At 33.4% G+C, this 25,645-nt stretch overlaps 1 protein-coding gene across 2 annotated transcripts in view; it reads right to left on the reverse strand.

Moving 5' to 3' along the window:
- The window catches only part of LOC129948052 (disheveled-associated activator of morphogenesis 1), an 89,131-nt gene extending 70,926 nt beyond the window's left edge, over positions 1-18,205 (reverse strand). The window contains exon 1 of one of the 2 annotated variants that reach the window (XM_056058868.1): positions 18,183-18,205. Coding sequence is in view for 1 of the 2 variants with exons in the window: in XM_056058866.1 (XP_055914841.1) it covers positions 1,541-1,588 (48 nt within the window). In the remaining variant the exon portion in view is untranslated. Of the gene's footprint in view, positions 1-1,540; positions 2,120-18,182 lie in introns of those variants that run through there. The other variant, XM_056058866.1, reaches the window with a different exon arrangement.
- Between the last annotated feature and the right edge of the window lie 7,440 nt (positions 18,206-25,645).

Below are 25,645 nucleotides of genomic sequence, written 5' to 3' on the forward strand. Positions count from 1 at the left end.
GAAAAATGCTTCCGGCTCTATGTAGACTATTAAGGCTGTTAAGAAATAATACATATGAACTGTTTTCAAATACTTTTTGTTTCTTATTAATAAAAATGATTCATACTTCTGGTGAAAACTTTTTACGGCAACGAAGTTACTGCAAAAAAAATATACCTAATTTTTATTGAAAAGTGATATATAATGAGTTTTTGTGATCCTTTTAAAAATACAAATCTGTTCATGTTTCACTTTCGTTTCTGAATGTTTTTAAAATGGTTTTGAGTTTAGTGGGAAATTTAATATTCATATTAGTAATAAAAGGGGGTTACTGAGAACAGCTTGAATATTTTATTTTTTAACAAAAAATTATGCACGTATAATCCCCGACATCTTACACAAAATTCAGAAGCAAACCTCACACGTTTGAATTCATATAAGTCTCACAGAACTTCCTAATTTGTTTCATATTTTTTTAAAATACAAATTTACGGAAGCGAACAAATATTTAAAATTTCATTGATATTTATCCCGTAAAATGTCGAATTCTAATTTCTGAATAGTTCCTAATAAATGAAATAAACACAATTAAGTATAACTTTATTATAATTTGCAAATGAGACTTATCTTTTCATGAAGCACAACGTAAGAAAAAAAATATTTCTGTTTAATAGTAAAGTAATTAAAAATTAACATACGAGTATGTATATATTTTTTCTTCCAACAAGACACTTACAAAATTCAATTTTTTGTTTATTGTCAAACGTACAAGTCATTATTTAAAATTATATAATAGCTTAAAGCGTCGCTGAAGCTATGATTATCAATCAAGTCATTTTATTGTAATTTGAATGCCCTAATAAAACTTTCATAGAAAGCAAAACTGCAATTTAATTTTCCTTGCAGATGCAGATAAGTTGGTGGAAACATTAGATTTGCAAGTATATTTTTATGGTCAGTGAGAGTGGTCGCAATTAAATAATTGTTATTAAATCATTTGATGTTTGAGCTCGTAAACTTAGTACAGAAGTCTTGAAGTGGAGCAAATGACAAATCGTCTTATTTCTATTGGAACCTAAGAAAATAAACAGAACAAACTTTTGATTAAAAAAAAAAAGATTTTGACATGATAAATTATTGGTCCCAGGCCTAGTTAGGATAACAAATGACTGTCCTTAAGCTTAAACTAAGGAAATTATTGCGTAATCCTTCAGTTGTCCTTCACATGGGTGCTCGTATAGCTATATTTTGTTTTTGTTTGATTTGTTTAATTTTTATTGGGTCCTTTTCTTTGACTTGTCTTTTAGATTTGTATGAAAGTGAACAAAATTTAAACTACACGTATCTTGAAAAGTCTACTTTCAAATATCTCTGGTTTTTCGAACAAATAAAAACTTTCAAAAATCATAAATCAATATGCATGGTGATAAATCCAGAGAGTACTTAAAAAACTTTTAATGAAGTAATTCTTAGTCAATGTTTAAAATATATTTAATATACTTAAAAAAAACTATGAATTAAACATAAATTAAATTAAATATGTACTTTCAAAAGGCCTTACCGTATTTAATTTTTCCATTAGGATATTGATTTGATTTTTCGTGCACATTTTTGCACATTGAATTTTAATTGTTTTCTCACACAAAAAGATACGATATTCTAAACGCAAAGATACACGCGCATAGCATCAACACAAAAAAATACTTTGCCGGTTTGTTGCTCCAAGTTTATTTAGTCACAAGGATTTTTACAACACAAAACTATAGATTTTTAAAGAATTTCTAATGTTATCACACTTCGAATAGAAACATGTTGAAATTTTAATTGAATTTACGTTGTTAATTAAATTAAAAAAATGTGTTGAGTAAAAGAAATAAGAACGAAAAAGAATGACTTCATAGAAAGGACACTGAGGCGTATACGTTAAAATTAAGAAATTAAGTTTTCTTTTGCAATTCTAGAAAATTACATATTTTTTAAAATGCACCTTTATTTTAAGCATCCGCGAGGGAGCTACATTCTATTTATTTTAATATAAACAAACACAGCACTTTTTATGGTTGCGATCCAAAGTAAATCTACGCGCTTGTTACACGACTCAATTTCAACTTCAACTTAAACGTTCGTTTCGTTCGACGTCTGTGAATGAATTGCTTTCAATTTGAGTTTGAGATACTTTAGAGCTCAGAGTGTGCCTGTGCACACAGGTGGATGGATTTTCTTTTTCATTTGTTATTCTTTTGTAAGACACAACATAAAGTCTGAAGACGGTGTGGTAGAGCGAAAAAAAGTTTAAAAATCATCAAGAGAAAAATAAAACAAAACATAAATGTTTCTCTTGGATCTCTCTTTCTTTGGATAGTTTCGAGACGAGCGAGGTTCAATTTACTTGGCCATCACTGTACATCTATGTTTTGATTTTTCCACCTCATAGTCATCAGGCACTAGTAGCACCACCAGGTGCGTACAAATTATTTAAGTCCGAAATTGCTGCATGTATGTAGATAAAGGTTGTCCATATGCAAAGACTGGTGAAACTTTTTAAGTAGACCTATTGTTGGGTGTATTTTTGTAAGATTTGGATTGGAATTATAACGAAGTTGCAAAGTAATAATAGTTGCAAAATAGAAGTTCATCGTGATATCTGCTCTTAAAACTGGAAATTTTGGTAAGATAAGTTCCTTTAAAGTACAAGTAGTTAGTATTTTCGAGTATAAGTAAGGAGGTCTTAAAAGGTTAAATCTTAACACCACACTGAGTGTCATTTGATTGGAGCTTTTCTTTTTTTAATGAATATTATATAGTGGCTTTTGAATGTTCGTTTGATAAGATGAATATTTAAAAGACTTAAAAGTAATTTTAAGGCGATATTTATATAATCGATTTTTTCAAATATCAAAAACCTCCCATATCAAAGTTTTTTTTGAAAGGGTATTTATTTCTCTTTTGAGATTGGTGATAGTTTTCCCAAAAATTCATAGTATAAAATATGATGATAAAGTTTGTGTGTTTAAATGATGGACTTTAGCGGATCAATTCAATGGAACAAGTTTGTTTAATAAAGCCTTCAAAATGGATTATCGCAAAACTGACATTTTTTAGAAAAGGAATATTCAAAACTAAATATTGCAGATAAATACCGAGTGTGGTAAAGCATCGCACATTGCCGTCGTACATCTAAGGAAAGACTCATTAAATAGTACGACTAAATTTAGTCTGGGGTATATAAACCAGTCATTTCAAAACATCGGTTTTTTGTTTAACCGGAGATGATAAAATAAATAAATAAATTAGGTGGCGCATCAGTCCGTTGGGAACTAGGGCCTAGTTACTTACAACTCTTAACCATTCCTGTGCGCGAGTAATGTTGTAGAGGAGACCTACAGTTTTAAGTCGAATTTAAGAATGCAATTTTTATAATAAGAAATACTCTTGGGGGGTTTGTCAATTTCTCGCAAGAGGCAGAAATCGTGCGTGAAAAAACTTTAGATGGCACAGATGCACTAACCATCACACCACGGGTATAAATGAAATCATTTTGACTGTCGGATTTTTATTAAAATTTGACTGAATGTCGAAAACAATATTTTCGAATATAATTTTTTACCAACTTTTAAAAATGTTTTTTTAGGTTTTTAAACAGTCGATTACACAACTTGAGTATTCTTGGGCTGAGTGAAACGAAATGGAGGGGAAAGGAGAGCACAGATCAGCAACAAAGCTGACATGGATGCTGTATTCTGGGGAGGATGAGACAGGTAGCGGTCAAAGACTAAATAGTGTTGGCATAATGCTGAATAATAAGGTTAAAAAAAGCTTAATGACCTGGGAACCAGGATAAGGACAGCAAGGTTCAAGTCCAGAATTCGTAAACTCACCACCATCCAGTGTTACGCTCCGACGTATGATGCAGCAGAAGAAAACAAAAGCTCATTCTTCGCTCAACTGAACTCGGTCTACAGCAGAGTTCCAAAGGGTAACATAAATATCATTATGGAGGACCTCAATGCTAAAGTTGGCTTGGATAAAAAAGGCCTTGAGCTAGTAATGGGTAGACACGGCATACGTCAACGAAATGACAATGGTGATATGCTTGTCGACTTTTGTAATGCCAGTCAGCTGCTAGTAGGTGGAACCCTTTTCCCACAAGACCCGCCACAAAGTTACCTGGGTGTCCCCTGATGGTCGAACAGAAAATCAAATCGACCATTTTATAATACAACAATCACTCGCGATGTGAGTATCGAAAGATGTGCACATGCAGGAAGCGATCATCATCTGCTATTAGCGACAGTTCGACTGCGAACAGCTGCTATCCGGAGGCGTAAAGACACGGCAACTAGACAAAAATTTAATACAATCGCTTTTAGTGACGCAAATACTTGTCGTGATTTTGCAAACACTTTTAACGACAAAGCGTCAAATAAGGGGTTAACACAAATGTTTCCATTGAGGCGTTGTGGGGCACGGTAAAAAGAGTTTTTATTGAAGCTGGATCTGAAACGGTACTAAGGCAATCTAGAGATAAGGATTTGTTAATAGCCCAAGGCAGAAATGGTAGAAATGGCGATCCCAATGCAACCTAGCCTGAGAACCAATTAGGATGCTGTACAAAACGCGAGGATGCTGTACAAAATCACTAAAGATCTTGTAGGACAACAAAAACTTGTCAACCATCTTGTTCGTGACACGAACGGTAGTCTTTTAGTGTCATTGGAAGATCAATTTCGGAGATGAAAGGAAAACTTCTGTACATTGCTGAACGATGAGCAGAATGCAAATGCAAACGCTAATGCAAATCATCAACTGCCGGACATACATACGTAGATCTACCAGAAGCATTAATATTGACCCCACAACATGCACGGAAATAAGAACCGCGATACCATACCTGCCGAATTCCTTAAAGCAGACCCCGACTTGTCTGTTTGGGAAAACGAAATCTTTCCCAGGGAATGGAAGGACGGGGTAATCGTCAAGCTACCAAAAAAGGTGATCTTAAGAACTGCAATAACTGGCGTGGAATCACCATTCTGTCTGTACTTCCAAAGTTAATGGCAACCATCATTCTCGAGAGGATACAATCTAAGATCGAGTCTACGCTCAAGAGGCATCAAGCGGGATTTCGCAGTGGTCGATTATGTGTCGACCACATTAACACCTTGCGAATTATTCTTTATGATGTTATGACTGCTACGATGGGTGAGCACGAGAGACATTTGGACTATGCTGACGACATATGCTTAATGGCAAACAGAAATGGCGACCCAAGCCAAATGTGCCATTTCTTCAACAAAATGGGGAGGTGACTGGCTTAAGGATTAATGCCAGTAAGACTAAGTTAATGCACACCAGTCTAAACCAGTAACAACAACAAATAGCATTAAAAGAGGTCACCCAGTTCAACTATCTGGGAAGCTATTTGGCACTCGATGGTGGAACGGACCTGGTTGTCACCAATAGAATAAATAAAGCCCGTATTGCATTCGGAATGCTTTATAAAGTGTGGAAATATAGGAAAATAGCGCTCCGTACCAAGTTAAAGTTGTTTAAGTCCAACGCTCAGGACTGGGCAAACAAAAGTGGATGTTGACATCGCGCAGAGAAAGTGGTGCTGGATTGGCCATACATTGAGGAAGCCCGACGACAACATAACAAAGCAGTGCTTTCAATGGAATCCTCAATGTAGAAAGCGGGAGAGAGAAACATGGAGATCATCTGTCATGAAGGAAGCTCGGTCCTAAACCTTGGAGACGTGGTCCCTGCTGAGTGAGATGGAAGGTTGCCGCCCTATGCTCCAGGAGGTTTTAAAGTGCTGTTACTGGCAGCCGGAAACGAAGAAGAAAACAGTCGATTTGATTTTGCTCAAAATTTTACTGAATATTAAAAACAATATTTTTTATGAGATGAAATTAGTTTGAAGTCGATATCTTTAATTTTTAAAAAGATATTTAAGCCGAAAATCAATTGTTACCAAGTTTTTGTAAGTTTTTGTTTTTTGTTTAGGTTTTTATTTTTTGTAAAAAATTGTCAATTCGATTTTTATCAAGATTATACTAGAGAACGTTTTTCTTCTTTGCATAAAATTATCTAGAAGGTCAAATCATTTTTTGTTCGTAAATTATTTTAGGTGACAATTATTTTGTTCAGTTTTGATTGATTTATAAAAAACCGTTATTCGAATTTGTTTTAAAATGATATATGTTCAATACAACGTCACTGATGTATAATATAAATTCAATTAAAGTCGTTACCGTTAATGGTTCATGAGATATTTTGGGTTAAACATTTAAGTCGATATCTCTACTGGTTCTTGAGATATGAAAGATGAAAAAATCTTCCCGAAAAATCTTCTCTTAAAAATAAAGAAAAAACTTTGCATATGTAATTAATCGATCTCATTCTCCGTTCAAAAGTTTTCCACTAAAAAACAATTCGTTTTCCTCAGTTGGTCTGATGGCAAAAGCTCTCTTTTCATAATTAAAACACTAGGAATAATTATTAATCTTCATATCAAGTCAAATGTGGCAGACTGTACATACAGTGTGTATATACTTAAACAGGTGACTAAAAATGCATCTATTAGATGTGAGGGTGATCGTCTCTTTTCTCTAAGCCATCAGATACAAAAGATACATCTTCTCATCTCTCGCTTTAATGTATTTTTGCGGATGGTTTGGTATTTGAAAAGCGTGACTGACTATAAGTTGTGAACACCACTTTTAGCTAGATACTTTTTTTTTTCGTTTTTGTTTTTGTTTATTTTTCTGTGCGGTTGGTCATTTGGGAGTGTGCCGCTTTTACAGAGGTCATCGAAAGTTAGACGAGACTAGCATCACAGAGTGTGTGTTAAGGTTTCCAGTTACTGAGGTGCGCAAAATTGCAAGAAGTCATAGAGAGATAATATGGCGATAGTATCAACTTACTACACACTATACAGACATTAAATATCAAATTAAATTTAAAAAAAAATATACTATTGCAATGCAAATAGTTATAAACAGCGTGAAAGGTGCATTAATTGTGGGTACTTTTTTATGTGCGTTTTCTCTTCTACGAAAAAAAAGTCTCGAAATTTCAAGATGGTATTAGATTTTCGCGCGATGATTGATTGACAAAATTATTTACTATGTTAGTCTACAGAAATGAAATACCTACATTTTATTTGGAAATGAATCCATTATTATTATTATTTTATTTTTTGTTGATGCTTAAGATTGTATCATTTAAAAAAAAATCTTAAAATTACAAGATATGATATGAATTCAAGCACGTCTAATAAGGCTGATAAAAGGATTGACTATATTTCTGGGAAATGAACTTCTATTAGCGTAATGAAGAGAATAGAAGAAGCAATTACTTTAAAATCTATATTCTTTGTACAATTGTACAACATTCTCTAACTTACCTAAAAAAACGACAGAATGTCACATATTATTTTATAATCGGGCTTATTAAATGTTGGAATTAGCTATTAACGATAGAATTTTAGTGAACTCATTTGTTTTAATTTTTGATAGTTCCCTTTAAAGATTTCATTTAGGCAAATTTAAAAAACTAATATATTTTGCTTTTTTTCATGCTTATTTCAGAATCTTTTTTTTGATACGGCATAAGTTAACCACTCTTGTATATGCTTTATGACATGCTTAATGGCAGGCAGTTTGTTATCAAACATTGCAATGTAACTTCTACCGAAATCTTTGATATTAAAAATGGTCTTGTTAAGCATTTTAACAGCGATTTGATAGGCAGCCTAACCCAGGCGATTGCGTACGCCGACGACCGTAATGCGTACAGAACGGCCCCAAAAGAATTGAGCTTATCAGGACACTTTTGCAGACTGACTTTGACAAGATAAAGCAATATTGCGATGAGTGGAAGTTAAAAATCAACTTTCAGAAATGCCAAATTATTGTATTCAGGACTCCGTTGTATAGAGCCTCAAGGGATACTAGAAAGAATTGAACAAATCTAGCGATCGTGGAACCAAATCGACAGCCACTTGCGAGTAAAAGTGTAGTAAAGTACCTTGGGTATTTGCTTGGATCAGTATTTGTATTTCGATAGACATATAATTGCTGCAGCCGTCTTGACAGCAGGGTGAAGGTGATTTACATGGCACTCATATAAACAGCCGATGATTGCCTATTTGTGCCCGTTATCGTTCAACGTTGCCAAATCTCAAATGGAAAAGATTCGGGTGTTTGAGAGACCATAAAACTCTACAGTTCTGTTCTGAGTCAGTGATATAAGAACGATCTCAAAGCTCTTTATATGCACTTGCACTTGTTAAAACAGTAATTTTTGTGCTGTCAATCGAGTCAAGAAGGAAAAATGTCTTCTGAAAGCGAAAATGAAAGTGTAATCATAAACAATAATGCTGACTATCTTAGTGAATTTCTAGTAACTGAAACTAAATAAAGTTTTAATGAAGAAGTCGCAATTACCATTTTTAAAGGCAAGAAAAGCAGATGCTATTCTTAAAATCATAGAAGCATTTAAAAACAAATTTGGCGAGGACATAAATGAACTAAAATGACTAAAAAAGTGTCAAATATGAAGTCCCGTTAAAAAAGCAAAAAAGATTTTAAAAAAACTGGAAATAAGAAAATAATTCGTAAGGATTGGGAAAAAGAATTGCTTATTTTGATGCTTGTACATTTTTCATCCGCGTTGCACGTAGCCTGTACATTTATTGAGTAGTATCCTTTGTGGTTGACGTACGCGTCATGGTGATCGAGTGGTTCTTATACGCACATGTGTACAATCCAGAGCACCAAATGAATAAGGAAAGTCATACTTACTGCTCCATAGCCTTTGCGCTTCTTCTATTTCTTCAGAAGTGTGTGGGAATATGATTTAATCAGTTGCACGGCTTGCAATTTTTGTTGCGACTTGCTGTATTACTCTATATATAGTTGATTGGTTGACTCCAATGTCTTTACCAACTCCGCTTTGAAACCCAGGATCTCCTGCATAACGCAGAACAATCCTCATTTTTGCTTGATGAGTCAAAGCACCTATACGCTTGTTTCCAGGGTTGCACCCAAAAACTCATCTGACAATAATTGCACACATGTTTTAATAATCTATACAATTTTCGCAAACATTCACCAATTGGACATCTTCTATTTTTATACACTCGATTTGTATACAAATAATTCAGAAACTCCATTTAATAGTTGTTTATCAACTGGAAACACAATTTGTAAGATCGATCTCATGCAATTGAGCGTTTGCTCTTCTTTGTGCATATCAAAACTAGAACTTTCTCACATAAAGCTTTGAGAGATAGATCTCAACACTTTGAATTCAAATTTACAGCTTGAGATCGATCTCGGCCTCTGTATTTTTTCTGCACCACTCTAAGAAAGTTTTTAAAAAAGTGAGTAAAGAGCTTGAAGTCATCTTTTTGCATTTAAGCTAATGTCTTCGATTACCAGGTTCTGTCCAACAAAGCCAACATAAACAGAATTGATAATTTTTTGCCTAAGCTTGATCGGGGGCACTTTGCAACAGCAATGTCCTCAACCAACAGATTCATTTTTGGGGCTTATCACTTACCCCAATCACGAATACTACGAAAATGAACCTGTAAGCGGCATTATCCTGCCCGATGCCTTCCTCTATTAAGACAATCGAGGGCTGCTTCAGGATAGACAAGCGGCACCCATATTTTTTTTTAACATTTATAAGTCTGTTCTGACAATTTTTGGAGAATTAAAATTTAACTACGCTGTGTTTGCAAACCCTACTAGCTAAAGCTAGCTTTTGAGAAACAAATTTCCAACACTATAAACAAAACAAAACCTTGCTTTAAGAATTCTTTTACACAGTACTGTGCAAAATATTTGCAACTAGAGCCTCTAACATTTTTCATTAAAAATAAAAGGGTTAGAAAATGAAACAGCATACAATTCTTTCTTTAGTTGTCTATACTTTTTTGATATTACTTTATGATTGCTGGAAAAAAATTAACACTCTTTACTTAACCAAAAAATAAATAACTAAATAATTTAATAGTTGAAAAATTGCTGTGCAAAACATTTGCAATTTAGACTTCACAACCAAATTTCAAACTATTTTCTTACTTTAAGGCAAGGAAATTTTAATATTTAATTTCGTACCCTTCATTTTTTTTGTAGCGACTATATACATATCTTTTGGACATCGAAGCTATAAGGTTTTTAATAACCGTTTAATATGCTACAGAATTCTAGCGATTAGGTCACTTTTGTACTAGAAATATTGCTTCAATTCTTCTCTTCACAATTTCCCACAGGTTCTCTATTGGGTATAGGTCTAGGTAATGGGCTGGTCATGGTAAAACCTCAATCATTTTTTTTGTAATGCACTTTGTGGCCAACTTCGACTCATGTTTGGGATCATTGTCGTGTTGGAACGTTCATTTTCCAATGGGCATAAGGCAGCATGGTGTTACAAAAGATGTCATGTTTGGCCGTCCCTTTAGTGTAATTTGAAATAAGTCCCTCATCTTTTGGCCTCCTGACATGTTGTTTTTTTTATTCGTCAGAAAATAAGAACATTTCCCATTTTTGGGGACTCACATTATTTTTGTTAATTGCTCTTTTTCTATCTGAAAACCACTCATTCCCGCCTGCATTGCGCGGCGTCTGATAGTTGATGGGTCAATGGGTAATTTAAGTTCAATTTAGCTTCCATGGATGATAAATTGAATAGTTGATATGTGCATGAAATTATTCTTTGAAATTTCTTTTTGGGATGCACCTTTTTTGAAATCACTCAAAATTCTGGATTTTTTATCCGATGAATATTTGTTTCCCGCTATTTTTAAAACCATTTTTTTTTAATTTAAAAAGAATTTATCTTAAAAAACCGATTTATCGATCAAAGTTCCGGCTAAAACTAACTTAACAAATCAAGCTATACGTATAAACTCACCAACCTCAAAGTAAATCAGATTTACTATTTTCAAAATGAGACGAAAAGTGAAATGGCCACTAGTTGCAAATGTTTGGCACGGCTGAAATTATTATTGTTTTTGTAAAAGCAGGGCATTTGTAGAATTTGCCTGTGGATCAGTGCTGTAAGATTGTGACACATAAAAGTCTAAAACAATACAAATAATTTGATTGGAACAACTTGTATAGTTATAGTTGCGAATATTTTGCACAGTACTGTATATATATTACAATAAAATGTCAAACAAATACAACTTAAACAAAAATTAACAGTTCTTTAAAAAAAACCTTAAACCTCCAAGATTTACAAAAAATTTGTAGAAATAAATGTTACACTCAAATATTCTAAGAATAAACAAAATATTGACTCCGACTTATTTTTTTAATCTTACAAACTTTTTTTTTAAATTTGATTAATTAATTTTGAGTTTCATCTAAAAAGAAAATGTACTTTCGAAAATACTATTAAATTGATTTAAAGATTCGAAACATCCCAACTATATTTTATAATTTTATTTCTTAACCAGCAACATTTCAACTTTATGTACTCAAAGAAGTACTGAATGCATTACAAATTAATAAGTTTCAACAAAAGAAAAAACGTAATCTAGAACACATTCTACCTTTGTTTGTGCAGTACTTATAAAGTCTAATTAAAAGAAACCACCAATCATTTTCTAATGTCTGATAAAACTGGGAGAAAATAGATTTTCTTTTGTTTAAATATAAGAACGTTAAAAATGATCCAATAATATTACATTAACATTCCTTTCTAGATAGAAGATGAAACAAGAAGATAAACAACTTATAAAGATCATCATAATAACTGGCTTAGAAATGTTGTTGGTCCATTTTTAATAGGTACAACAGACAATTACACACTTCTTCCAACTATTGTGTACCTATTTCCTTTGATGTAACCCATTCTATATATCGGCCGAAAGAATTAAGGTCACATCTCAGGTCAAAATAAAGTAGAGTTAGAGTGAAGCGAAACAAAAAGAGAGGGAGAAATCAGTGATAGTACTTTTTATCAAAAACCTAATCTAAACAAATTTATAACTTTTTACTATTGCAGTAAACATTACGATACAACATAAACAGATAAAGTGGTTCCACCTAGCCTGTGCATCCAAGATTGGGTTTTATGGACGAGCCATGATGCATCAATAAGCGGGAGACATTAAACATAACAAACATTAAAATTGTAATTTTGAAACGTGCTGATTTGCCTAGCCTTAGTCAATTGAATTTTTAGATGAATCAGTCTTGTTTTATACGAATAAATGTTACCTGCCTAAGACACATCATGCACTTACCCATCCTTAATTGCGTTTGCAGCACCGAATTGAAAGTTCTTTATGAGCGAAAGTTAAATTAACTGTGACTTAAAAGCAACAAAGACTTTAATTTATGAAATTTTAAAAGAAAATTGTAGAAAAAGCCTATAACAATTTTTCGATCCTTTAAAATTGTTCAAAATAAAAGCTGTTGCTAAACTATCGTCAAATCTTCATCCTATATCGACTGACCGACCATGTTTTTACTGAGACTTTTTAAGGTCAAGGGTGCATCAAGAGGATGTAATGGGCCTAGAATACACTAGGAAAAAGTCACTTTAAACACGCAATCTATATACTAATATTCATTAAAAAAATGCGAAAGTAACTCTGTTACTTAATCCCTACTGAACCAATTTGCATGAAATTTGGTATGGAGATATTTTGATACCCGAAAAAGGACATGGGCTACTTTTTACCAAAGTGTGCATTTATAAAATGACCAAATCGTCTATTTTACGAAAAATAATTTACAAGAGAGGCTATCTCCCCACCTAAAACGACTCTCACCGCCTTTTTTAACTCTGTACAAGAGTTGAGTTTGCAAGAACGCTTCTTTACGTCGAGGTACCAAGGTATTACACCTGGAATTCAACACGAAAAGAATGGAAACGTCGCGTTCAAGGAGTGCCAGTTCAAAATTGGCCTTTTGTCAAATCCGGAGATGCCTTAGGTCGAGTACGGTCCATGTTAGTAACATGGAATGTATCTGTTTGAGAATGCTGCTACATCATGTGCGTGGGCCAACCTCTTTTAATGATCTAAAAAAGCATAATCATCAAGAATTTACAACATTACGAGAGACGTGTGAGGCCAGAGTGTTATTAGAACACGACAACCAGAAGAGGCCGCACAACGCAAATCTGATCCCAAAGTGCAAGAGCTTTTTTTGGCGTTTAAAAATTATATGGCGGATGATATTTTACACAGAGTCAATACTTTTTTTTTGAATCTATTGTTAGCTCAAATTCGGAAAAACAATGGAGTTGCTTAAGCAGTAGCTTCCTCAGGAATAGCAATTACGCTGCTAAGTAGTGGACGGACAGCGTACTTGGTTCTGAAACTGCCGTTGAATTTAGCTCATGAGGAAACACCAGTATGTAACATCAGCAAAAGTAGTGAGCGTGGTTGAATGTTGGCAGTGTAAATTGTTGGTTTGGGATGAATGTACAATGTCCCACAAAAAAGCAGTTGAAGAACAACCGGGCTATCATGGGAGGAATGGTGGTTCTCTTAGCTGGCGACTTTAGACAGACCCGGTAATTACTAGAGGAACACCGGCAGATGAAATAAACGCATGTTTGAAAGCATCTCTGTTATTGTAAAAAATGAGAGTACAGCTACACAATGATTCTCAAGCAGGACAATATTCCGCTGCTCTTCTAAAAATCGGATATGAGTGTATGCCAACAGACTGTAACGGCTCGATTACGTTGAGTCATGAATTCTGTCAAATCGTCTGTAGCACAGATGAATATAAATATGGGCAATCAGGAGTGGTTGTGTGAGAGGGCAATTTTAGCTCCAACTAGTTAGCCAGATAAACGAACAAATTATGTCGGACGTGAAAGGAGATATCGTCGAGTACCTCTTAGTAGACAACGTTATGGACACGTAGCAAGTAACATCATACCCCATAGTTTCTTAATTCTTTGAAATTATCAGTTGTGCCTTCTCATAAGTTGAGATTGAAGGTTGGTGTTCCAGTCCTGTTAATGAGAAATATTGACGCATCGAAGTTATGTAATAGTACACGACTACAGATTACTCACCTAGGACGAAATATTATAAAAGCTTTAATCATGACTGGAATAGCAAAAGAAAAAATGTTTTAATTCCCAGCATTCCGATAATTCCAAACGATTTGCTGTTTCAGTTTAAAAGAGTGCAGTTTTCTCTGAAAGCAGCATTTGCAATAACAATAAATAAAGATCAGGGTTAAACGCTGAAAGTTTAAGGTGTAAATTTGGAAAAAAAGAGGCTGGGATGCGACCCACACGGATAACTTCCCTTCCCGTCTGTCTATTTGTCTTTCTTAAAAGTTTGTCTATATGAAATCGTATCAATTTTTACCAAATTTGCGTACTATTTTTTGTAGATTTTATTTTTTATGAAAAAACGGACTGTTGGATTTTTATATAAAAATTACTGAATATCGGAAACAATATTTTCTGTGAAATAAAAAAAGTTTGAAGGCAATATTTTTAATTTTTGAAAAGCTATTTGAGTCGTAAGTAAATTTTTACCAAGTTTTAGTATTGTTTTTTTTTAGAGTTTTATATTTTGTAAAAAAACTGTCAATTCGAATTTTTTAAAAATTTTACCAAATGTTGAAAACAATATTTCTTATAAGATAAAATTAGTTTGAAGCCAATATTTCAAATTTTTGAAGAGATATTTGAGTCAAAAATCAATGTTTACCAACTTTTATACTTTTGTTTTTTAGGTTTTTATTTTTTGTAAAAAAAAGTGTAAATTCGATTTTTCTCAAAATTTGTTCTAATGTTGAAAACAATATTCCTTATAAGAAAAATATAATTACAAGCTATTATCTCAAAGTTTTTAAGAGAAATTTGAGTCGAAAATCATTTTTTACCAACTTTTGTTAATTTTTTTTTCGGTTTTTAATTTCTTTGAAAAAAAACTGTCAGTTCGATTTTTTTCAACCTTTAACTGAATGTTGACAACAAGATTTTTCGAAAGATAAAAGTAAATTAAAGCCAATATCTCAAAGTTTTGAAAAGATATTTAAGTCGAAAATCAATTTTTACCAACTTTTATACATTTTTTTTAGGTTTTTTAATTTTTGTAAAAAAAACTGTCAATTAGATTTTTCTCAAAATTTGTTCTAATGTTGAAAACAATATTCCTTATAAGAAAAATATAATTACAAGCTATTATCTCAAAGTTTTTAAGAGAAATTTGAGTCGAAAATCATTTTTTACCAACTTTTGTTAATTTTTTTTTCGGTTTTTATTTTTTTTGTAAAAAAACTGTCAGTTCGATTTTTTTCAACCTTTAACTGAATGTTGACAACAAGATTTTTCGAAAGATAAAAGTAAATTAAAACCAATATCTCAAAGTTTTGAAAAGATATTTAAGTCGAAAATCAATTTTTACCAACTTTTATACATTTTTTTTAGGTTTTTTAATTTTTGTAAAAAAAACTGTCAATTCTTCGTTGGACAAAATTGTTTTAGAGATGAAATCATATTACAGCCGTAAAATTTTTGAGGTGACAAATTTTTTTTTCAGTTTTATTGATTTATAAAAAAACAGTTATACTGATTTTTTTTGAAAAAATATGTATATTTGGTATCACGTTACACTTTATTATATAAAATTTAATTCAAGTCTCTAGCGTTTTTGGTTCGTAAGATATTTAGGGTTAACCAAAATTTTCACCTTTTTTTCAAACTGATATTGTAAAAAAAACCACCCACGCAATTTTGTTGAGAGCCCTTTCTGCATCTTTCTGCCTTATTATCTGTATAACAAAGTCGACATCTCTTCTGGTTCTTGAGCTATGGAGGACGAAAAAAACGTCGCGAACGTACGGATGTACGGACGTACAAACGTACTTACACACGCACGCACAGACATCTTTCTAAAAATCTTTTATTTCGACTCTAGGGTACTTGAAACGTCGAGAAATGTCAAAATTTTCAATTTGACAAATCGGACCCATTACAATAACTTCCTATGGGAAGTTAAAAAACAGTTTTTCCGATGGAGGTTTAAAATTTTGGAATTCCTTACTAAATTGCGGTATAGGACGCGTATATAGGGCTGGAATTCGATATCTGCCAAATTAAGTTTTGAAACCAACTTTTTTTTAAGTTGAAAGTCGACATTTACGAAAATTGATCGCTTAACTTTTGCACAACGCATACGAATTTTTAAAACCTACTAAAAATAGTGATTCTAAAACAGCCACATATTGTGCTTTAAGAGGACATTATGGTTTACATAATCGTCCAACTAGGCTATGGCAAAATTGTGAAGAAATTTATAGACTAGATTGGTTACAGATATTGTAAGGTCTGTGCATCATTGTTTCGCTCGTACAACTTAAAATATCGCTGCTGTAAGTGAATGTGTTGACGAAGGCCCGAATCTTTCGATTCCTCGTTGTTCTTAGGAATTAGGACTGTATTAGGGCACATTGGGGATTATTTTCTATTTGAATCTACACTTACATCCATATAAAGTCCAGCTTACACAATAACTGAAGCTAGCTGACCAATTCACAATGTCGTCGATACGGCGGTTTTTAGAACAAAATTTTCTTCAACGAGGAAGCACATTTCGTACACGGTGGGTATGTTAATAAACAAAATTTTCGTATTTAGGGTTCTGAGAATCCTCAAGTAATTGAAGAGAGGACATTACATCCACAAAAAGTCAATGTTTGGTGCGCTCTTTGGTCCGGAGTTGTGATTGGACCTTACTTGTTTAAAAACGACGATGAAACGACTGTCACCGTCATTTCGCAGCGTCATTTGATAGCCGACTTTTTTGCTTGCTATAAAACAATACGATATGGAGAATTTGTGGTTTCAAGAAGACAGTGCCACATGCCAAACAAATCGAGCGAATTCGGCTTTATTGCAAGAGGCATTTTCTGTTATTTCTCTGCATGGCAATATATACTGGTTACCAGGATTATGCAATGTGACACCACTTTGCAGATAAACCTTTAACTCTTGAGAATTTTAAAACCAACATTCGTCAAGTTATGGCTGAGATACCGCCCTATATGTGTCAGAAAAGTGGTCAAAAATTAAATCATTTCACCACATAAATGTCAACGTTCAAACTTTATAATAAAAAATAAATATCATGGAAACAAATATTTTATATGTGTTTTATTTACGTTTACTTTCGAAACTGCAACATGGATAACTTTGTACGTTTTAAATTTGAATTTCGTAAGAAAATGAGGACCCTTTTTTGAGATATTGAATTTTTGAAAAAAATGTTTATTATTTTTTTTTATCCACAAAATTTAGAATTTAGAACAAAATACAATAAAACGCCTTATGCAGATCAACTTAAAACCTTAATTTCAAAATTTGAACTAAATCGACCCAATGCAATGGTTTGGGATTCAGGGGCGTGGATAGACAGACAGGCAGAAGGACACTTTTTTCGATTTCTTTACCGTCGTAGACTCATGTTTGATTTAAATATCAGGTTCGACATTTTTTACGAATGCAATACAAAAAAGTAAAAGTAAAAAAAAATAATTTTGACTTAAATATCTTGAAAACAAAGATACTTAAAAATTGTTTCATTCGATATAAATTTAGTCGCTATTCTTACAAAAATCAAACTTCTACCAAAAACATTCCGATAGTGATTTAAGTTATGAAACTTAAGTTTCTTTTATTTTCAACATTAAGCAAATTAATTAATTAAAATAAAAAAAATATAATGCAATGCAAAAAGATATGCTATAATTATAGGTTGACATCTGATTTTTTGTTGCTGAATATTTCTAGCAAAAAGTTTTTTTTTTGCCATCTGTCCCACTGTGCGAGTCATTACGAAATTTAATTTCACATTTTCCTCAATCCGTTTAAAGAAATTTCTCGCTTAATGACTCAATAAAAAAAAATATTAAAAATGTTCAATAAAAAGTATCTACGGTACTAAAAATATGCTGATTGCAAATACAAAAATATAAAAACCATTTAGAGACAAAAACAATATTACTTATTAACTAAATTATAATTCTTCTTGGTTTTATGATTTCTTCTTGGGTGATGGTGTGATTGTGTAATTGTTTTTTACATTTTTTGAATAACATGTATTTTTGAATACGTTTGGTTCAATTTTTGTATATCATCAAGACTGAATAAGCATTAATTATGATAATCCTTACTGTTCCTATGATTGATTAAATAAATCTTACCTTAAGCAGGGATAACTTTTGTGGCACCTGGAATTAAAAAAAACAGGTACAATATTAAAATTTATAATTTCATATCACATTTCTTAGTATTATATATACAACAACAAATAATACCACATTGGGATGCTCAAGGGTATAGACAATGTTAATCTAAGTTAAGAAGGATTTGACAAAATTTAATATCTTTGAACCGATTTTCCATTTCATTAATTTGTTCAAGACAACATGGATGCTTATACGGTCATGTTGTCTTTTTGTCAAATCCTTCTCAATATATCGTAAGTTCAGAGTTAAAGTTATTTACAACCTGAATAACGGTATATCTGATATTTCGGGGGATGAAATTTCATCACGAATTGGTTGGCTGGTTACGAAAGGATTGACCCTAATCTATCTGTATATGTGATGTGATTTTCTCTTCAAGCTGTTTTTCTGTTTTTGTTTGCCTCTTCACTCTGCTACTTTCAAGGCTTCCAACGCCGCCGGTGTAAGCCTTATAGCATCATGTATCATATTATTTTGGACATTTGAACTGCCTTTTAATGGCTTCACAATGAGCTGGTCATTTTCGATAAGCAGCTTTTGTTTCTACAAATTTTGCGTGTTGAAATGTTTAGAATATGATTTGAAATTTCTGAGGTGTGATACTATCTTTGAAGTACAAAAATATAGCGGGCAGTATTGTTGAATGCGACCTTAAGTTTTTAATTATTTTGCTAACAACAAGAAGAAAAAAAATCGCATCCATAAGTAAGAATTGGTATTATTAAGGTTTTGACATGTAAAAGATGCGTTTTTATGGGAGTATAATGCTGGGCCGCAAACAATGGACAGGGCTCCATAAGTCTTACCAACTATGGTCTTAATTTGGTTGTCCCATGTTAAAAATCAGCCTATTTGCTGTGGAACAATTCTGAATCCTTTCAAGATCCTCATTAAATCAAACCGAGGGGACAATTTAAGGAACAATATTTCTTTGAAAGCTCTCAGCATGCTTATTTTAAGGGCAAATCTACGGAGACTGCCCTTCACGAGGTAGTGCGTACTGTAGAACAAATAATTCATTATAAAGAATTTACTCTTGCCACCTTCCTAAACATAGAAGGTGCTTTTAACAACGTCCTTACCGAATCCATAGAAGAATCGGTCGTTAAGTTCGGTGTAGAAGACTTCATTCGAGAATGGATTATTTCCATGCTCAGTGGTAGGAAGATTCGAGACACTCTAGGCAATACAATCGCAACAAAACACGTGAGTAGGGGAACACCCCAGGGTGGTGTCCTTTCGCCTCTTCTATGGCTTCTGGTCATGGATACAATTCTCGTTAAATTAGAGAGATGTGGAGTGAAGGCGGTAGCCTATGCGGATGATTTGGTGCTATTGGTGTCAGGAAGGTACACTTCTGTGATTAGTGAAATCACGGAGTCAGCTTTGAAGAAAGTTAGCAACTAGTTGTGGACTAGGTGTTAACCAAAGTAAAACTGAACTGTTGCTCTTTACCACCAAAACTAAAGTACCGCCCTTCACGCTACCTCGACTCAACGGTCATATGCTATCATTGTCTTCCAGTGCAAAATATTTGGGAGTTATACTCGACCCTAACTAAACTGGAAACTAAATATTGAAGTACGGGTTAAGAAGGCCTGTGTTGCCTTCTAGGCCTGCAGCAAAACTTTCGGCAAAAAGTGGGGACTTCAGTCGAAGATGATTTTATGGACGTATACAGCCGTAGCACGTCTAATCTTAACATATGGGTCGATTGTGTGGTGGCCTGCTCTTAGCAAAGCCTATAATATTGATAAGTTATAGAAGGTTCAGAGACAGCTTGCGTGGCACCACAGGGGCCATGCGTACTTGCCCATCGGACGTTATTTTGGATCTTCTACCAATCGACCTTTTTATTGAATACATAGTTTACTGCAGCGCTATTAGGCTGAAGGAATCAAACAGCTGGTTGTCAAAACCCTATGGTTAAAGCAACACAACGAAATTGATTCCCTCAGATATTATCTCGGTAGACACTGACTACTGCACTCCTACTTTTAGCCTTAGTAAGGGTTTTAAGGTTATTTTCCCATCCAGAGAAGATTGGGAGGATGACATCGTGTCGATATGTTTCGACACAACCATCTTTACTGACGTCTTAAAGATGGAGTGCGGAGTTGGTTCTGGGATCTTTTCTGAGTCCCTAAATGTAGATTAATCCTTTAGGCTTCCTGACTTTGCTAGCATCTTTCAGGCTGAACTGCTGGCAATAAGGGATGCATGTAAGATACTTAAACAAAGCCCAAACCAAAACCGAAATATGGCTATCTTTACAGACAGTCAGGCAGCTATCAAAGCCATTAACTCGGCCATATCATCTAAATTGGTCCAGCAATGTCGCGATGAGCTTGCGAACCTGAATGTTAACCTCGGTGTCACCCTGATCTGGGTTCCGGGCCATAGTGGTATCGTGGGAAATGAACGTGCTGACGAGCTAGCCAGTTAAGGACCGGCCCTTCATAGCTCACTTGCGGAAATGGTTAACATTCCTCTTGGTGCTATGAAGGGTAAAATCTTTTCTATCTACCAAAATGAATAAAACCGAAGCTGGAGCAATTTACCCAACTGCATTATATCTAGGAAGATATGGCCCACCTATACAAACGATATTCTATGCAGGCCAAGGCAAGACATAGCCAGGATTGTTGCGGTTTGTACCGGACATTGGCCTATAGGAGTTCATGCGGAAAAGTTGGGTATCTTCTACAGCACCTTTTTCCGTAGTTGTAGTGACCAAAGAGAAAGTGAAATTGCTTTTGCAAACACTAGAAGGAAATACTTTGGAAAAGCATTCTTTCACGAACTTGATGAGCTATCTGAGACAAAGATTAGAGACCTAGTCTTTTTTCTCAATGCGACAAAATGGCTCTAACATAATCGCTATGATGCTTCTCTATAAATCTGTTATTTTTCAATCACAGGTCAAACGAGTTTTTGGTATCAAAACGGCGCACTACAGAGCTTATTGGATCTCAGGCTAGGTTGCCTATAAGATCGCCATTTCTACTTACCTACGCCTTTTGGCATTTCTTATTTCGGTCACCACCTTGTAAGTGAGCAGTAAGTGCGCCTTAGTTCTTATAGTCGATATCGTACCCAAACCTTATATGCAAGATCGCGCTTTATCATAAGGAAAGGATGTACAATGTTAACCAAGGTTAATTTCCCTCTTTTACGACTTTTGATCGTACCTGAACAAAGTTATCATACAACCTCTTAACATTTTTGTTGAGAAAATCGACTTCATGATTTGACGAGGGCAGGTTATAGATGGTATCCCTTTTTATGATTCTAGCTTTGTCTCTAACGCTTCAATATCGATATTTAGAAAATCCCTGAATTGGAAACTTTGAGTAACGACCTGTAAGTCAAAGTCAAAAGTTAAGTAGATAAAATCATGTCTAGAAAAGGCCAAAATTGTATATTGCCATCAGTGTAGAAAAATCATCTAAAACATTTTTCTTAATTTTTGCATAATGGTTATTACCAAAATTATAATGACTTTATTTAGTATAATATTATCAAACAAATAAATTTTGTATTTCATTTCAGTTTTGAGTTTTCTTCTCCTTACTCCAAAAACACTATCCTACCTTTATAGAAAGGTCTTGTAGGCTAGGCTAAGATAATTATTTTAGTTTTCAAAAGTATACTGGCGCAACATAAGCAACAACAACAACTTAGCTGCAGTTTAATGCTCATGTATCTACAAGTAATTCAATTGAAATTGGAAGATCCGCATTTTTACTTATGCCAAACACATTAAACACAAAAATGCACTTTCGTTATACAACAAAAGAACAACAAGACATAATTTAAAAATAAAAACAAAAGCTAATTCGTGTTTTGGAATTACCTAAACAAGAAATCTAAAACAAATCCCAAATTCAAATGGAAATAATATCGAAGAACACATCACCCCCATATACCATACTCTCTTCTTGCATGGGTTTGTACACACGGGTACTTACGAGTGAATCTATTAGAAAGCGAAATTAAATTGGCAATTCATGTCACCTCATCAGAGTGAAGACTAGAAATCCGAGTGAAGCGTCTTCTTTTTACTATACCTATCTGCCTACCTGAACGAACGTGTGCCATCCATATAATAAAAGACTAACTCCCTGATGTTTCCCCAAACCCATAGTCCCACATTATTCTATGTCTATACAAGCCTTAGCTAGTAGAAGTCAATGTGTCATCAAACTCGATGGGAAAGTTTGGATGTAAGCAATAAATAAAACCTCAGCTTATAGCTACCGCTACCGCCTTGAGAGTGCAACAACGATCGGTGGACATATACCAGAATAGTCGTGGACGTGATACGCCACCATCATACGTAATTGGTATTCAGGGCGTTCCCGAACATCACCGGATTGTGCGTGAGCCGTGAGCTCACTTGACACTTCTGATGCAGTATACATTCATATGGAAAAAGAAGCGTTCATCAAGTGGAATCGACTAGGATGTAGAAGTAGATGTAGCCCAGATCGTGCCATTATCTGCCAATACCTTGACTCGGACGCATTCATCAGACCGGATCATAACAAACTTCATAGACAAACAAAAAACAGGCTAAAGGCGTTCATAGATACTGCAACATGACTTTGTATATTTGAGAGTGATTCTATCTATATAAAGAATGAAATAGGAACAAAGAATATTGCCTTTGCCATACGCTGACTGACATACTGACGAGGTATGTATATCAATCAAAATATCAAAATAATACATGCAGAATTTTTCAGCCTTATAAAATTAAAGGCAATGGAAAATTAAAATCTTTTTGGGCGAGTTTAACTCGACTTAACATTGTCTTTAAGTTTCTACGCTGTATCTAGGAAAAAAGTTCGAAAATAGAAGTACATTTCATTGAAACTAGGCGAGAGTTTTAAACTTAATAATAAAATTTATACATTGGTTGTTTATCTTTTTAAATTATTAACAATTTCTTTGCTTTATTTGATTTTTAACAATTTAGCCATTTATTTGAAAATTTTCTTTTAACTTGGAAAGAATGGATTGATTTGTTTTGCTAACCTTGCATGGATTTCGAATCATTACATTAAAGGTAAATGTAAGACTCTTTATTGTTTGTGTAGTAAACTTTGTTTGTAAATAATCGAATAATAATCGTTTTCCATATTTGGACTAAAAATCTTAGAAGATCTCGTCATACAAGGGCATATTCCACGAACTAAATTCTTACATGAGTAGAAATTACGGCAAAAATACCATAATGTCCCAAAGGTAGTAAAAATTTCTAGTGAGGGAGTGAGGGCTTAAAAAATATGTAAGGTTTAGAAGGAAATATAGCTGCACATTGGTTTTGAATTCCTAAATATTTCAATGACTGAGACAGACAGAGTGGATATGTTATCCCACATTCGGGTAGTACGGGTAAAAAAACGAATCTCTGTATTTAACAGTACAACGGAAGCTGAGCTCGTGGGTATACTGATGAGCTTTCTAAGAAATGCGAGTACTACAGTTGAATATTGTTTAAGGGTAGGAATGCAGCTAGCTATTTCTGTCATGGAGCATAAAACGTTAAAAAACGAAAAAAAAAGTGAAATAAGAAACTTTACGAGAATGTTCAAGCGACTTAAATAAACTAATGATGATACTATAACCAATCAATTTAAACGCTTTACGTTCAATACTGTTAAAGAGTTTTAAGATAGTTGCAGCAGCACCAGCCCGGAGATGTGAAATATACTTAAGCTTTGGACGTCTTTTAGATAAAAGCCAGATCAGAGGGGAGAACATCTTGGGACATTTTCTTTATATTCATAAAATTTATATTTGGACAAAAATGGTAATGCTTTAAATTATTTCGATAAGATTTTTTTCTGAAAAAAGGGAAAGTATTTAACGACTGTCAAGTTAGCACTACATTTTTCGAAATTTAAAAAACTCAGAATGCAGTTAATTTAAGCTTTTTAGTTGTAAATTAGTTGTGGGAAAAAAATGTTAGCTCTACGATTTTTAAAAAAGTGGTATGTAGTGCTAGGTTGATGTCAAATTAGCAATACACTTTTTGTTAAAACTAAGTATGCAATAAGTTAACAATTATTTGTTGTACCTACATTAGTTGTGGAAAAAAAAATTACAACAATTTTTTTAAAAAAAGGTGGTATGTATTGCTAACTTAACACCGTGAGTCCAGGTATAAAACAAGGATATGCGAAAATGTAACGATGCAATTAACTGTAGCTTTTTTGTTAAAAAATTGTTTTGGAAAGAAAAAATTCCTAAAATTTAGTTTACTTTAATTTTTGGTAAAAAGTGGGTTTGTAGTGAGTGTTTTTTTTTCGATTTTCCTATTTTGGAAAGTTGTTCCGGTTTGTTCCGCATTATTCTTTTTTTTTTGAAAAACACTCGAAAAACTGTTTTCACCTAGCTCAAATTTTTGGACCTCTATGATCAAAGTTTTTAAAGACTAGTCCCCCTTTTTTCGAAATTCTTACTTTTTATATTTTTTTTAAATTCTAAAAAGTGTTCTTGAAATTCTTCCAGAAACTAAATGTATGTATATTTTAAAAGATATTTTCCCTGATTTTTTTTAAGCCTACATTTTAATTAAACATGAATAAGCACATGTACAGGAACCACAACTTAGCTTATAAACTATTATTAACGCTGATGATCTAACTTTCAAAAATGATCTCGATGTGTTTTAATTTTGCAAACATTTTTTTAGCTCATCTTTTTAACAAATTAAAAATTTCAAAAATGTTCCAAGTTAAATTTCCTCCAGTTCGTGTCCAAATTTCGTCCAAAACCATAAGCAAATATAGCTAAATGCGAAAAAATGAAAAAAATAATGTTTTCGAACCTTAGTGCCTCCCTTGAAAGAATTTAAAATTTTAAGCCAAGGCTGACCAAAAGGCCTTTTATATTCCGACTCTATGAAATATATAATTATTATGCCTATACTCATGGCGTCAAGTTAGCACTACATACCCCCTTAAAAAAAAATTAAAGTTAACAAATGTTTAAGCATTTTTTTCATTTCACAACTAATTTACAAAAATCAAAAAGTGTATTGCTAACTTGACATCAACCTAGCAACCATTTTTTTTAAAATCGTGGAGCTAAACATTTTTTCCCACAAATAATTTACAACAAAAATGCTACAATCAACTGCATACTCAGTTTTTTAAATTCAGAAAAATGTAGTGCTAACTTGACAGTGGTAAATATTCAGGTTCTTAATCTTAAGAAGAAACTTTGAACAAGAGATCGCCGATTTGATATTAAGTTCCCTTTAAACTCCTGAAGCTCGTCTTCCATTCCAGCTTTTGTCTTTGACGTATATAAGTAGTGCACAGGTTTCTTTAGGTGTTTTTTTTTCTTTCAAAATTAATTTTCAAAAAAAAAACGTTTAAGATCTTAAAAAAAATAAAGAAATATAC

Source organism: Eupeodes corollae, chromosome 2 (assembly GCF_945859685.1).
Source record: "Eupeodes corollae chromosome 2, idEupCoro1.1, whole genome shotgun sequence".
Lineage (NCBI taxonomy): Eukaryota > Metazoa > Arthropoda > Insecta > Diptera > Syrphidae > Eupeodes > Eupeodes corollae.